This window comes from Orcinus orca, chromosome 19 (genome assembly GCF_937001465.1).
Source record: "Orcinus orca chromosome 19, mOrcOrc1.1, whole genome shotgun sequence".
NCBI lineage: Eukaryota > Metazoa > Chordata > Mammalia > Artiodactyla > Delphinidae > Orcinus > Orcinus orca.
Window position 1 is genome coordinate 37,049,523 of NC_064577.1, and position 16,332 is coordinate 37,065,854.

A 16,332-nucleotide genomic window follows, 5' to 3' on the forward strand; every position below is an offset into this window, starting at 1 on the left:
CTCGCGCCCCCCAGGGCCAGCCTCCCGCCAGCCCCGCCCGCTCCACTCTCACTCTTGATGGGGCAGAAGCCCCAGCGCTCGTCCTTGCCGTAGTCCTGGGTGGTGGCGCACCACAGGTGCCCGTCCTCGCGGCCTGTGCTGGTGCAGCCGTGGAACCACTGGTTGTCATACTTGAAGGGGATGGTGCACGGCTTCCCGTGGGAGTTGCCCTGGATGGTGTAGACCTCTGCAGGAGAGGGGAGCCAAGACCTTGGCACCTGGACCCCAGAGGCTGCCTATCCCTCAGACAAAAACCCCCTATAACCCTGGGAGCCGGGGTGGGCAGGGGTCAGCAGAGAGTGGGAGGGGCAGTGGCACCAGACTGTGGCTTTAACGCTCCCTCTGCCGTCAGGTCAGCCCAGGAGCCTGGGAGAAGGCCTACTGCTCATCCCATAGGGCTGGGAAGGGGGCCCCGCAGTGCCCCTTAATGCCTGTCCAAAATCCAGCTGGCCCTCATGCCAAATTCTATCTTGGAACTCCCAGGAAAGGACCCTTAGGATGAAGCTGCCCACCAGGAAAGGCCCCTCTCACTGGGTGACTCTGGTTCCTGTTCACCCCTGCAAAATGGGGATCAAGACCCCTGTGGAGGATTACCCTGGGGCCTCCCCTGAAGAGTGGGCCTGGGGGAAGGGATTTCTCATTTGATTTTACGTTATACACTGTTGTACTGTCTGAGGTCTTTACAAGAGTGTATTAACTTCGTAATTTTTAAAAAAGCAAATTATAGGCTTTGAAGTTCATTTTCTCAATTATTCCAAAATGCTTCCCACTGCAATGAAAGAGGTGCCTGCCAGAGGTCTGCGGAGGCCAAGGTTTTGTCACCCCGGCATCTGCCCTTGTGGCTCTAGGCCCCGGACACGAGGAGCCCCAGCCCTGCCCTGCCAGCAGCCTCTCACCATAGTAGGGCCGAGCACACAGATCCTCATCGCTGCCATAGATGCGCCACTGGCCGCTGCGGGTCTGGTCGCCGCGCTCAGGGGTGCCGGCCTTGGACGTGTTGCTGGAACGGCCCCCCAGGAGCAGGGACAGCTGGTCACCCAGTGTGCGACAGTGCCAGCGAAGATTCAGTGCCTCCCGGTCACACTCGTACATGCCCAGGGAGGCGGTGGTGTTGGTGCCCGGCCAGCCTGTGCCCAGGCACTGCATGGTGCCCAGGTTGAAGAGCCGGTTTCGGGAGACCCACTTCCAGCGCTGGGCAGGAAGGCTGGCATTGCAGGCTGGGGAGACTCGGACTTGCCCACCTTGGGTCTCCAGGCAGCCCTGCAGTCCATGGCTGAAGATGAGGAAGACGTTGGGTTCTGGAAGGGAAGGCAGGACACGAGGCCATCACAGGGGTCTCCTGGCCGCCCTTGACGGCCAGGCCGCCTGCAGACACTGACCATGATCCTGGTGCTGGGCTGTGAGCCTTCTCTCATATGATAAATCACTCAGTCTTCACTACTGGCCCTTTGGGTGTTGGCAAGAGGCACTGCTGTCCCCCTGTGCCCAGTCAAGGCAGAGCCTAGGCGACCAGCCTCTGTTCTAGCCCCATGCCACCTGAAGGTAGGACTCAGCCTTCCGTCCCACCCCCCTAAAGCAAACCCAACTCCATACGGCAAGTTGGGAACTGTTGACTTTTCTGAAGATCTTATGAGGACGGTGAAGGTGTTCACATCACACACCACGCTGCAACCTTTATCCCAACCTCTGTTACGTAGCGCTGTTTTTCCGCCAGAGTTCTCCAGCCTGGAGTCGCTTTGTCTCACTCTCCCCTCCTGCTCCTCAGATGCAGCGGCTCCATCTTCTCCTCTCATTTAGAATCTTCCCAAACCACTCACCACACCCGCCCCCAGCAAAACCCAACCATTCATGTCCCATAACCATCTCACTCCTTAGATTTTAGACAGAGCTTAGCTCTCTGGCTTCCCCAATCCTGCATCTTCTCACCCATCACCTCACTGAGCAGACACTCTATGAAAGACATTGAAATCCAACCTGCCCCCTGCCCACCTACTTTACAGATGAAGAAATCAAGATTTAAATTTAGAGGAGGTAGATCAATGGTTGCCTGGGGCTGGGTTGGGGTGATGGGAATGGGGAGTGACTGGGGAAAGGTACAGCGCTTCTTTGGGGGGTGATGAAAATGTGCTAAAATTAGATTGTCATGATAGTTGCACAATTCTGTGAACATACTAAAACCCCATTAAAGGCACATTTTAAATGGGTGAGTTTTACAATATGTGAATTGTATCTCAAAAGCTGTGATTATACCTTAAAGTGTTTGAGAGAGAGAAAGGACGAAACTGACGTGAGTTTGAGCTGTGAAGCGACCCACTCATGGTACCAAACAGCCAGTAAGCGAACCCAGGTCTCTGTGACACCCACGTTTCACCACCTCCTTCTTGTTCCTTAGCTGCCACTTAGTACACGACATACACATGCAGCACATCTCAGTCTCCAGAGCACGTCTGCATCCACTGGCCCTTCAGGATTATTTTCATGCCTTGAAAGCATGAGTCTGACTGCTAGGGTTCAAATCTCTGCTCTGCCACTCAATGTGGGAGTTGGGCACGCGGCTTGGTTTCCTCATCGTGAGACTACTGTAAACGTTAAATGAGATAAGACATGTAAAGTGCTTGGAACGGGGTCTAGCGCACAGTAAGAGCACCATAAATGTTGATGATGATGATGATTCCGTATTATAGGCGAAGTATTTGACTAGGGGTAGTAGAACAATTTGACCAGAGTCACAAGGCTGAAATTTGGCCCCAGTCTTCTGAGTCCAAGCCCCAGACCTTTCTGTTCCACCATGCTGGCCTTGGCATTCCTCTGTAAGTCATTCTTCATGGCCAGGCAGCATGATCTTTTAAAGATGTAAATAAGTTGTAAAAAAATTTTTTTTAAATAATATTGGAGTGTTGAAGGTCATAAAGAAAACAGCGATAACTTCAATAACATAATAAGTTTTTCATGGCATGAAAAATGCCATAAAAAATCAAAATTCAAGTGACAAAAATATGTGTAACTTACTAGAGGCAAATAGTTTATTGCCTAAAATGAAAAGAGCTTTTATAAAAAATACAATAAATTATGAGTAAAATGGCACCAAGATAGTAGAAAATGAATAAAAGATATGTATACACAGCTAAAAAAAAAAAAGAAGAAATGCAATTGGTTCTTAAATATTTGAAATGACAGCCTCTCTCACAGTAAAAGAAAAGCAATATAAGTCAGATTAGTCTCTCTCCTGCCTTCAAAGGCAATTCATCATTCTGCAAATAAAATTCATACTACTTACTATGAGCCATGAGACCCTACATGTTCTGGTCCTGCCTACCAGTCTGATCTCATATGATACTACTGTCCCTTGCTCAAGTCAAGGACCTCCTGGCCCCTTCTTGAACAGGCCTCTTTCCTGCCTCAGGGCCTTTGCACTGCTCCCTCTGCCTGGCATTTCACATTTCAAAAAAAGTCACATCTTTAGAGAGGCCCTCCCTGATCTCCCAATCTAAAGTGGTAACCACAGTTATTCTCTAGCATAATTCTCTTCACAGCATTTATTGTTATCTGGTATTTTTTCCAACATCCGGGTTATCTGTGAGTCTGGGCCTACCGACTATTTTTTCTGTTGATTATGCGTCACTTTTTCCTGCTGCCTGCCATGTCTAGTAATTTTTATTACATACTGGATATAGTGGATAATGTTACGAGGAGTCTGGAGGTTTTTTTGGCGTATTGGACTTGTAGATGACATGTTACAGGGAGTCTGGACTTTTTATCTTCGTAAAAAGAATGCTGAGTTTTGTTGTGGCAGGCAGTTAAGTCACTGCTGGATCATCTCGATCCCGGAGAAGCTTTGGTTTTACATTTTGCTAGGGTGGGGTTGTTTGCGTTTTTCTGTTCAGTCTTAAGGTGTGGCCCTTAGCCTTGGGTTTAATCCTAGATGAGGCCTTCTAGAGTTTTCAAAGAAAACCTTAGGCAATTACTCAGCTCCTCTAACTTGGTGGAACTTGAATTCCAAACTCTTGTTTCCCCAGCACGAGGCAGCAACTGCAATCTCTTCCTCCAGCTGCTGTTTCTCGCTGGGCTCCTTAAAGCGTCGCTCTGCCCACGCACAGTTTACAAGCAGCCAATGATTTGAGGAGAACTTGTAGGAGGACATCTCCTGCCTTTCCAGGATTTTCCCTCTTGATTTTTAGCTCTTCTGGTAGCCCCACACTCTGACCGGTAAAGATGTTTGAGCTCCCCAGCCTGGGCAGGGCTCTCAGGAGGAACAGCTGCTGAAGTGAACCACTCGCTCAGCAGCCTCTTCTCTTTCAAGGACTGTTTCCTCCCCAGCATCTGTCTGGTTTTGATTGCTCTCGAACCACTGTATTTTATATTTTGTCCTTAGTCGATCAGGACTCTTGGCCAGAGAATTAGACTAATACAAGCTAACCTGCCATTTCCAGAACCAGAGCTCATGATCTGACGTGGTTTTGTTTATTTTCTGTCTCCCCTCTTGTTCAGAAGCTTCCAAGGACTTCATCTGCACACTATATTCCCCAGTACCTATAACTCTGCCCAACATACGGTAATACTTAATATAATAACGAATGAATGAATGAATTTCATGCCTAAATAACAATCACAACCAACCTGTCTAACTTTCTGCTCCTTGTCCCGGCTGCCAAATTCATTTTCCTAAAACAGAGGGCCCACATCTCCTGCCGCTGCGTGTTTGAAACTCCACAGTGGGAAGGCCAGTGGGGAGGGACACCGGTCACTCTATTCTCTGACAACACCAGGATGGGGGTCCTCTCGGGGCAAGACACGGGTGACTTCCTAAAGGACCAACGAGGGCGACTGCCACAGCTAATCCTCCCCCGCTGCCCTCACCCAAACCCTCCCTTCCGGCCCCCCTCCAGGAACCATAAACTGGCCCAGGACTTGATCCAGGCCTGTCTGAGCCTTTGATTGGATCGGGCATTTGATTCTCAGAAACTCCACTCCAGCGAGGAGAGTCAGTAATAACAGAAAGTGGCCCTTGGCAGGCGGTAGGGAGAGGGCGTGGGACCGGAAAAGGGAGAAAGTAGTGCTTGCTTTTATAGGCGCTCTTGGAGATGGGTGGGGCTGGACATGCAGCTCAGAACGTCACAGGAGCCCACGGCAGCCCAGGGGGACAGTATCTCCCCTTCCTCCCTGACCAGAAAACCCACGCATGGTCTACATCAAGTCGTAACAAATGGCAAATGCAGGGTCTGAAAGAGGCCCACGGGGTCGGGAGACGCCACCTTCTCACCTCTCGGCAGATGAAGAAACTGAAGCCCAGAGGGCAAGAGAGCAGGATGCCCAATCGCAGTACCTTTCAAGGCCTCCGTTTCCTCCTCTGTCACGTGGATCACTGCGCAAGTCCCCTCCTCACTCAGCTGTCCTAGGTTCTGGGTTCAAATCCACATATCTATACCTGGAGCGCCCGCTATGTGCACGGTATGTCCCAGGCAACGCGGGGAACACGAGGAAACACACAGCACCATCCTAGTTAGAGAACAGTGGGTTTGGACGCAGCAGGACATGAGGGCAAACGAGCCCTTCAAGTCCAGGTGTCTGGGGGTGGCGGAGAGAGCTGAGTCTTCAGAGTCTGAAGTCACTGAGGATCCGCAGGGGGCAGACGGTGAGGAATGCGGGTCACAGAAGTGCCTTGGCGGCAGCGGCGGCAGCAAATGAGAAAAGGATAAGGAACTTGGGAGCGGCGGGGAGGCTGAGGCCAATTCTCAGCGGTGGAACCCAGGGGCTTTGCTGAGCAGGGGGCTGCGGGGCTCTAGGGAGAGCATTTTCCGCTCAGAGTCGAGGGGCGGGAGGAAGGCAGCTGTTTCTCCAGGGGCCAATGGAAGCAGAGATGAAGCCCAGCCTTGGCCGAGCCGGAAACGCTCAGGCGAGAGGCAAGGGAACCAGGCATTTTGAGAACTGCCTCTGTGTGCTTTGCATGCACGGTCTCCGCGGGCACACAGGGAGCGGCAGAGGGAGCTCAAAGCGCGGAGGCCGGATGCCCCCCACCTCCCAGGAAGGTCCCCTCCAGCCTCACCCAGCCCCCTAGCCTCACTCCACTCACTTGGGGAGCCTCAGGTGGCAATGCAGGGAGTGGGAGTGGCCCCCACTAGGACCTCGGTAGGGTCCTCAGCAAGGACAAAGATGACCCCTTGTATCTGGATGGCAACCACACCGACACCACACCACCAGGCACCCAGTTGTGGGCCACGATGCACTTGTTCAGGGAGTGAATGAATGAATGAGGCCAGGGAGGGAACTGTGCATCGAAAACCAACTGCACGTCATTCATTCATTTGTTCAACAAATATTCCCTGAGATTCTCACAGGTGGCAGGCAGGGTGCCAGGCACAGAGGGTGTGAGGATGAGCCACCCAGATACAACCCAGCCCCTGTCACCATACGGGCTGGCGGGAGCCAGGCTCTGCGTGGAACATACGGAGACGATAACGGAATCCCTGACCTCGTGGAGCTGCCCGTAGTCTCTGGTCTTTGTTTTTGTCTACCTAGCAAACTTCCCACCCTCTTCCCCTTATTATTTATCAAGTATTTTCCTGCATCTCTAGCTATGTGAGTGGGCACGAGGCTCACTACTGGCCAATAATCATGTCCATCCCCCGGCTACAGTGACTGGCACTTAAACAGGGCTGATCAGAGTCCTCTCCTGGAGCCCTGACGTCTCCTCTCTCTGTTCACGTGGCTAAACTGGGGCTGCCAACGGCCACGTTTCCTAGCATGAGGAAAAGATCTTTCTGTTGTAAGCAAAGAAGGAGATAATATGGAAAGAGACGCAGAGCTGAGAGATGGAAGGAGAGGACGTGAGTCCTTGTGGTGCAGAATGTCCAGCCCCAGCCCCTGGGTCCCTGCGGCTCTTCCTCCGCACTGTGCATCACTCGGGATCATTTGCAGCCACATCCCTTTCTTTTTTTTTGCTGAGCTGGTTTGCATCGCGCTTTTGTCCTTGTAACCAAAGAATCCTGATAAACACACAACCCTAGGTCCATGGACCAGTCTGGAACACTGGTCCATGCTCCTTACTCCCCTGGAGGCATTGTTCCAGAGTCCCCTCTGACCGTCAGACCAATGATGAGCTTCTTGGGCCGGTGGCTGCCTCTGGGCCACGTCAGAGGAGGTGCTTGGAGGCTGGACCCACTGCATGCTCTCCATCACGTCTCCGGCTGCTCCCCCAGAGACTTTCTCATTCATGACAATGACAAGCATTTACGAAACACTGAACTAGATACTATAGGGAAATTAAGGATGTGGCTTCTGCCCTCAAGATGTTTACAGTGAAGCTGGAGATGCAGAACTCACAAAGCAATCCATGAAAAAGTTACAAGCAACACATCAACAAGTGTGCAAAACAGTCAGATCTAATTTATACCACATGGTTGGGGGTAAATGGATAGAATGGATTTCCCAGGTAACTGAAGGAATCTTTCTGGTGTGGAATCCATACTTCCTTGCTTCTCAGACATCCAGGGCATCACCCTGGAAATTTATTCCCGTGCTCAGAGGTAACTGGGTTTTAAAGATATCTGCCCTACACTGAGTAACCCCACCTCCTGCCTCCGGGTTGAGGGTCACCGTGGCCTCCTTTCCTTTCCCGTCTGCTGTAAGGTACACACAATGTGCCGGTCCTGAGGCTGAGTGCAGAGGCTCACAACTGTCTGTTTCTCAGCAGCAAACCTCTCAGCTGTCCCTGCAGCTTCCCGGACTCAGCCCAGCAGCAGAGGCAGCCAGAGGTCTGACCTCCGATGAGACGGCTGTTCCCCATCACAAGCTGAAGACATCACGCTGAAGGAAGCGGAGGGGAGGTTCACTCGAGCACAGTGCCTGGCACACAGCAGGCTCTCCACAAATATCTACTGAACGAGGGACACGTCAAACAAAACCCTGAAAGGCGCAAGCAGAGACAAGGACACGGAGGGTGTTCCAAGTTCGGGGAATGGCAGAATCAAAGACTGGGGACCCAGCAAACAGCCTGGCTCAGCTCCTAGAGAGCTGGGGACCAGGGACCAGCTGGCGAGCCTGGGGGGAGCTGACCATATTTGGTCCCAGAGGGCGCAGCAGGGTGGCCTCCAGCCGCTGAGTCTCTCCCCGCACCACCCGTCCCCCTCCCCGGCCGTCTCCCCCTTTGGCACCCCTCCCCAGGCCACGCAGAGGCCAGGGGTCATCCCAGGGAGAGCCACAGCCGCCCGCAGGGCTGCCAGCCAAAAGGAGCAGCTGTTTTCAATGAGCCACTTGGCCCTGAGGCCAGGCCTGGAAATGTCCGAGTCAGCAGAAGCTGCCAGTTCCGCCCTGCAGAGGGGCCAACCCTGGGGACCAGGCATCCCACCCTGCGCCACCCTCTGCTAGAGGCTGTGTCCATGTCCCTGCACGCACACTGGACCTGGGGGGGGTGGAGCGGCAGGGCATTCCTTCCATGGAGGGCAGGGGAGTCACACGCCTTCGAGGTCCAATACTCTGCCCAACCGTGCAGCATCGCCACCAAAATCCTGAGCTAGTGTGGGCTTCCCCCTCTACCGTCCACCCTCCAGGCTCTTCCTACTCTCCGGCCTCCTCCCCAGCAGCCCTTCCACTCCAGCCAGACCAAACTGCTGGTCCATTACAGAGCATGGGACAAAACCGAACACACACAGCCCCGAGGAGGCTCCGCGGCTGTCCCACGCACGCTTGTGTGCAGTGTCTCTCTCAATCTCTCCAGCAGCAGTCAACCTCCTCTAGAGACGCTCTTTTCCCCCCTTAAAATGTCTGTATTGCACGATGTGATATGCTGTGTCTTAAGATGTTAAAGCAAACTCTGGCAGAGAATGAGTTAAGAGATGGGCTTGTCACCTAATACATGCAAGAGGATGGTGTGAAGGGGGGATGGGAATTCCGGTAAATTCGGAAAGGCAGCTTTCACCCTCCCATGGCTCTGCCTGGGTCCCCCAGGCGGTGCCGGCTGAGGGGAGCTGGCCCCTGGGGCTCTCGGAGACGCAAATCCTCACCCGCCCTGACCTTCACCCCGTGGCGATTTAAGAGTGTTTGATCTCATGCCCTGCTGTCTTTTGTCTTCTCAGACTAAAGCATCACGATATTTTCGGCCTGTCCTATCCCAGGCCCCCCCCATCTTGTACGAAGGCTAGGAAGGGCGGGGGATGCCGAGCCCCAAATCGCCTCTAACCTCTGGGGGGACCCTGCACCCCTCTGCTCACGGGCAGCTCCCGCAGCCTCGCTCCCCTGCCTGGTCCCTACGTCTCTTTCTCTACTGGAGCATCCCAGGGGCGGGCCCACCTTGACCCATCCTCCCTCACGCCCGCCTCCAGGACCCGAGGTGCTGGGCCCAGCCCGTCCTCGGAGTTCCGGGTCTTCGTGGCCGCTGCGCCCCCCACCTTGGCCGTGCGCCCTCCTTGCGCGATGCGCCCCCATCTCCGCGGCGCGGCGCGGCCCGGGGCCTTTAGGCGCAGACCCCCTCCCCCAGCCCCGCCGCGGCCACGAGGTCCAGCAGGCTCCCCAGCCCAGCTCTGCGAACCCCAGGTCGGCGGCCTCCGGCGCCGTCTGTTAGCCCGCAGCCAAAATAAACAGCCCAAAGCCACTTCCTTCCCCGGGGGGCAACTTTCACAACAACGGCCGGCTCCGGTCGTGGCAGGAAGTGGCCTTCTGGGCCAGGACAATCCAACCTCACTGACCAGCCAGCGAAGGGCAGGATCCAGGACCCGCGGCTGCGGCCGGGCCCAGCTCCGCATTCGACCCTGGAAGGGAGCGCGCGTGGGTGGGGGCGTAGCCGTCCCGGCGCAGAAATCACGCGCCCGCCGCCCGCGCCGGCCTCCGCGGAGCCACACTTGTTTCACTTCTCCGTGGGAGTCGTCAGCAGATTATCTCATAAAAGCACGGATAGGAGAGCCCCAGCCCCAGCGCTGCATTAGATGCTTCATACCTCTGATTTAGGATGAGTAAATGAATGAGTGAAAGGATTTATAATAAAGGAGACACCGGGACAAACTGAGAGAGAGCAACTTTTAAAAAATTTAGTTTGGGGAATTCCCTGGCGGCCCAGTGGTTAGGCCTCCTCGCTTTCACTGCGGGGGCGGGGGGAGGGTTGGTTCAACTGGCCAAACAAAAAAAAATTTAGCTTTGCCAAAGTGGCTGCAGAAGTGGGGGGGGGGGGCAGTAACTTAAAGCTAAAATACTAGAAGCCCCCCCCGCCCCCCTACTGCTTACTGCAGAGTCAACAGAAAGGAAGAAAAAATCTCCTTTAGGCCTTTCTGTATTTTCCACAGTGAAGATTTTTTTCAAACAAAGAAAGAGAAACGTGTGGGGAATTAAACTAAAATCTAACGATTTGTTTGTGAGAAACTGAGGTTTCAAATATAAACCATTGGATTCGCAAGAACTATTTTATGAACAATTTTTCGTTTTTCTTTTGGCTGCGTTGGGTCTTCATTGCTGCGCGCGGGCTTTCTCCAGTTGTGGCGAGTGGGCTCACTGCGGTGGTTTCTCTTGTTGTGGAGCACGGGCTCTAGGTGCGTGGGCTTCAGTAGTTGTGGCTCACGGGCTCTAGAGCACAGGCTCAGTAGTTGTGGCGCACGAGCTTAGTTGCTCTGCGGCATGTGGGACCAGGGCTCGAACCCGTGTCCCCTGCATTGGCAGGCAGATTCTTAGCCACTGCGCCACCAGGGAAGCCCAACAATTTCTAACTAACGGTCTTTCACATAACATAGAAAAAAGGGTAGGATCCCTCCCCCCCATTCACACAACACAATGAGTTCCTCATTGGCTAAGTGCCCCTTGAGGGCTCAGGTTCTATCCTCCGCCTCTCCATGTCCCCAGCGTTTGCCTGCCATAGTCTGGACTCACAAATGTCGAATGACAGAATGAATATGAACTGGAGGGTCTTAGAATTCATCTTGTCAGTCCTTTAGAATTTGGAAACCGAAACACAGAAAGGTTAAGTGACTTGTCCAAGGACATTCAACTGGAACCATGACCTTTCCATTAGGACTAAACCTTATTCAAGTCCTGAACCGCATCACACCAGTATCTGCTTATATAAGTTGACCGTATCATTTATTGTCTCATGTTGAGAATGAGAAGGGGAGTTACTAATAATTACAGCACTACAACAAGCTTGAGCCAGGGCTGTCCCAGGCAAACTAGGACATATGGTCACCCTGCACTTATGGAAAGAGACCACAAATAATGATACAAGTTAATGTTTACCATACACTTGGCTAGGTACCCGGCACCGGCTTCCCAGGCTTTCTCGTTAATCCTCACAGCAATGCTCAGAAATAGGTAAAATTCCTATCTCCATTTGACAGATAAGGAAACAGGTATTAAATAACTGAGAGATCAATTCTCTTGATAACACAGTTAATAAGGGGCAGCGCAGAGACGGGAGACCAGGAAGACTGGTCAGTTCCAAACAACTATTCCAGGCACTTGAAACTGATAAACCACAACCAAGGTGCATTTGGCCGTCACGGTAAGTGACAGAAAAGTGAGCGAGCATTGAAAACTGGAGGGATTTCACATAAAAATCTGCATTTCCAGCTCTCTCAGGAACATTGGGAGGCCTGACAGTGCTGAGCCAGTGTGCCTGTAAGGCGCCAGTCACAGTTTCTGGGTGGAGCTGCCCACCTGACAGGGGGCTCACCGGTTTGCCACAGTCCCCACCCACCCCTTTTGCACCCCAGCCCCCACTCCAACACTGAAGTGGAAGGAGAATGGCCATATGTTATCATGTTGGCGCTACTGTTTTTATCAGAGTGCAGAAACATTCTTCAATATCCTGGTCTCGAATGACCAGAGGGTTGTGCCTATTTCAAAACCGAAAAAAAAAAAAGTGTGTTGGGGGGTCCCCTCTAAATTAGGCTCCACTGCCCAGCAACCATAATGTCCCTGTGACTCGCTGCATTCCTTTCTCGAGACGTGTCTGAAACACAGCACAATATGATTCTGAGAACTCCTGACACGATTCACCACAAGCTTTTGCTCCACTCGCTGGCAGTTCCGTGACCTTCTGATGTGGCAACATTCAAGGACTTGTTTGGTTCTCGAAGCAAGGCACGGATGGCACTCTTTTTAAAGTTGTGATGAGAAAAACAACTCCTTGGAGTTGCTGCCTCGGCACTTTACCGTATGACAAACCTGCTCACACCCAGAGTCTGGACATTTAGATAAGGGTCTGAGTTTGGGATTCCCACCCTAAGTTCCTGCTTTGCTTTTTGGGGGGGCACCTTTTAAAATAACCACTTAAGAGTTGAGCCCTTGGAGCTTCCCTGGTGACGCAGTGGTTGAGAGTCCGCCTGCCGATCCAGGGGACACGGGTTCGTGCCCCGGTCCGGCTGGGCCCGTGAGCCATGGCCGCTGAGCCTGCGCGTCCGGAGCCTGTGCTCCGCAACGGGAGAGGCCACAACAGTGAGAGGCCCGTGTACTGCAAAAAAAAAAAAAAAAAAAAGTTGACCCCTTGAAAAATTAGTGACGGAGTAGGCGGGGGGGATGTGTGGTTGACAAGCCAGTGCGAGTGTGCCGATTCCAGTGGCCGGCAGCGGATGGAGCGGTGGGGGAGAGGGCACGATGGGCAATGCCAGAGAGTGGCGCTGCGTGGAAAGTGACCCCGGGTCTTCACCGAGCTCATTAAAGCATTCAGTTGCTGAGGAGCCCAAGCAGAAGAAATACGGAGTTTAGAGCCTGAGAATTTTGATAAATCCGGTTCATGGGTTGATTTTTCTTTTTTTAATTTTCTTTTTATTATTTTTGGCTGCATTGAGTATTCGTTGCTGTGCACGGGCTTTCTCTAGTTGGGGCAAGCGGGGGCTACTCTTCGTTGTGGTGCGCGGGCTTCTCATTGCAGTGGCTTCTCTTGTTGCGGAGCACGGGCTCCAGGCGCACGGGCTCAGTAGATGCGGCACGTGGGCTCAGTAGTTGTGGCTCACAGGCTCTAGAGCGCAGGCTCAGTAGTTCTGGCGCACGCGCTTAGTTGCTCCGCAGCATGTGGGATCTTCCGGGACCAGGGCTCGAACCTGTGCCCTGCATTGGCAGGTGGATTCTTAACCACTGCGCCACCAGGGAAGCCCTGATTTTTCTTTTCAAGTGGCAGCCAGGAGAAGAACCAGCAGGCTCTGGGGCTCAGGACTCCAGACTTGACATGATATTTTTTGCCAAGCGGGTAATTAATGATGCTTGTGCTACTCCAGCCATAGTAAGTGTGTTATTGAACTGTACCCATCAAGATGTCCATTTAGGAGAGACATTATCAGGGTTTAAAGAATTTTCACAAAGTTTTGATGCAGCTGTGAAAGGTTTGGCACTGAGTAATTCGGATGTGATTCGACAAGTACACAACAGTTTCGCCAGACAGCAGATGTTTGAATTTGATGCATAGACATCAGAAAGAGAAGATGCTTTTCACTTTGTCAGTTATGTTCCTAGTAATGTAAGGCTGTAGGAATTAGATGGATTAAGAGAAGGACCCACTGATTTAGGTGTATGTCATCAAGATGATTGGATCAGCGCAGTGAGGCCCGTCATAGAAAAAAGGATACAAAAGTACAGTGAAGGTGAAATTCAATTTAATGGCCATTGTGTCTGACAGAAAAATGATATATGAAGAGAAGATAGAAGAATTACAAAGACAACTTGCTGAGGAGGAACCCATGGATACAGATCAGGGTAATAACATGTTAAGTGCTATTCAGTCAGAGGCTGCCAGAAATCAGGTGCTTATTGAAGAAGTACAGAAATTAAAAAGATATAAGATTGAAAACATCAGAAGGAAGCATAATTATCTGCCATTCATTATGGAATTCTTAAAGACTTTAGCAGAACACCAGCAGTTAATACCACTAGTAGAAAAGGCAAAAGAAAAACAGAATGCAAAGAAAGCACAGGAAACCAAATGCAAAAGATGCTTTGGGATGTGTACACATTTCTGCTTCTGCACTTACTTTCGAGGAAACCATTAAGTATAAAGAACTTTGAGCAACACCCTAACTGACTCAGCGCACGTTTGACAATAGTCCCAGTTGGTCTCACCTTCAATGCGTGGATTCATAACCTCTCCCTGCCTGCATCATGTGCATGTGGTGCATATTAAATAAAAGTGGTGTTCAGAAAAAAAAGAAAACAATTACTGACCTCTGCCCCAACCACCTGGTAAGCACGAGGTGCCTGCTACCCTGCTCTCTCTGTCCTGCCCACTGATGACCTGGGACTGAGGGCTGCCCTCCCCCTGGCCCATTGTGCCACCAACCCCCCGCCCCTCACCCTGTTTCTGGGATGTATAAGTAACAAATTGTTATTTTTACTTCCTCTCTGTTGGTTTACTGAAATTGTCCCTTCAACCAAAACAATCCCAGGGTTTTCACTTCCCCAAAGTGGGAGCTCGGATGCCGAGGAAGTACCTGCCGACTCCAATCCAAGTAGGTGGCTTGTGCCTCCTCTAACCTGCATATTCTTCTTCTTCTTTTTTTTTTTTATTAATTAATTAATTTATTTTTGGGTCTTCGTTGCTGCGCATGGGCTTTTCTTTAGTTGCGGCAAGCGGGGGCTACTCTTCATTGCAGTGTGCTTCTCTTGTTGCAAGCATGGACTCTAGGCACACAGGCTTCAGTAGTTGTGGCACACAGGCTCAGTAGTTGTGGCACACAGGCTCAGTAGTTGTGGCTCATGGGCTTAGTTGCTCCGCGGCATGTGGGATCTTCCCAGACCAGGGCTCAAACCCACGTCCCCTGCATTGGCAGGCGAATTCTTAACCACTGCGCCACCAGGGAAGTCCTAACCTGCATATTCTTAATTGAACACACCAGCTCTGGCTTCTCAAATGTTAAATGAACTTAGAATCTTTTTTGCTTGGGAAACTTTAGGATCTCCCTAAGACTATATGCCAAAGATTAAACACTTGCTGACTTCTGCAATGACAAACCAATGGAACCTTCCTTACCCACACCTTCTTTGGAAGCACGGTGGAGGGCTTAGGAGGGTGACTCTGGAATCTGGACCCACCCAGGTACAAATCTCTTCTTGGGCCCTGGGGCCAGCTGCCTCCCTTCTGCAAGCCTCACTTTGGGGAACACACCAATATGACCAATCTCATGAGTTTCTGGGAAGATTAAGGAAGAAAATGCTTAAAGATGCTTTGTACCTTTAGCATTTGGTAATGGAAGGCCATTATTTTTTGTTTGTTTGTTTTAAATATTTATTCATCGGCTGCATCGGGTCTTAGTTACGGCACGCGGGATCTTTCGTTGCAACGTGGGCTTCTCTCTAGTTGTGGTGCACGGGCTCCAGAGTGCGTGGGCTCTGTAGTTATGGCACCTGGGCTCTCTTAGTTGCCCCGTGGCATGTGGGATCTTAGTTCCCCGACCAGAGATTGAACCCACGTGCCCTGCAATGGAAGGCAGATTCTTAACCACTGGACCACCAGGGGAGTCCCCATTATTGTTTTTTAACATTGAAGAGCCTCTGCCCAGATCAGAGCTGTGAGCTCAAGAGTCTGTTTCACAGCAGAGAGCCTGGGAACCAGGCGTAGCAGATGCTGCAATCCGGATAAGAGGAAGTGATAAGAGTAAATAAAGCCAAGGACTTGAGTGTTTAAGCTGCTCTTCAGAAGAATTAAAAGAAAAATAAATCCACGGTCCAGATGCGGAGTCCTCCCGCAATTCCCATGGGTGGGTCCCTGGCAACTATCATTTGTTTCTAACTTCTGAGCTTTTGGACCCTCCTCAGGTGCACCTGGAAGGGAGATGCAAGAAGAGGCCATGGACAGTGTGACAGGGGAAAGGGGGGTACTTCTGGGGAGGTCAGGGCAGCATGGGGTATGCTGCTCTCCCCGCCACATTCTGGTTCTGCAGAAATCAAGTCCAAGGGCAGTCGTAAAGGTAAAATGAGGTCACAAAACAACGCAGCTGGAAGGGAGTGTGGAAGGAGGTGGCGAGGGCCCACTCTGCTTGGGGTGGCAGATGCTAGGGCAGGAGGAGGTGGACAGAGTCTGCGTGGGCCCCTCGCTGGGACTCAGGCAGTCGCATGGCAGTGGGGCTCCAAGAATGGGAGGAGGCAAGGGTTGGAGCAGCGCAGGCTGAGAATCTAGTCTAGGAGTTCAGGTTCTGATTCTGCCATTACAATGTAAATGACCTTAGGGTATTCGGTTTTCTTACCTGTGAACCGAATTGAAAAATACCCTTGCCTTGGGCTTCCCTGGTGGCGCAGTGGTTGAGAGTCAGCCTGCCGATGCAGGGGACACAGGTTCGTGCCCCGGTCCGGGAAGATCCCACATGCCGCAGAGCGCCTGGGCCCGTGAGC

At 52.0% G+C, this 16,332-nt stretch overlaps 1 protein-coding gene and 1 pseudogene across 5 annotated transcripts in view; one reads left to right on the plus strand and one right to left on the minus strand.

Moving 5' to 3' along the window:
• The window catches only part of MRC2 (mannose receptor C type 2), a 54,725-nt gene that overhangs the window by 20,922 nt on the left and 17,471 nt on the right, over positions 1 to 16,332 (minus strand). For all 5 annotated transcript variants that reach the window (XM_049701642.1, XM_049701641.1, XM_033438929.2 and 2 more), the window contains exons 2-3: positions 936 to 1,337; positions 53 to 226 (exon numbers count right to left, since the gene is read on the minus strand). In XM_049701642.1, the coding sequence (XP_049557599.1) occupies positions 53 to 226; positions 936 to 1,337 (576 nt within the window). The remainder of the gene's footprint in view (positions 1 to 52; positions 227 to 935; positions 1,338 to 16,332) is intronic.
• Positions 12,666 to 14,016, plus strand: LOC105748273 (ubiquitin carboxyl-terminal hydrolase isozyme L5-like; annotated as a pseudogene).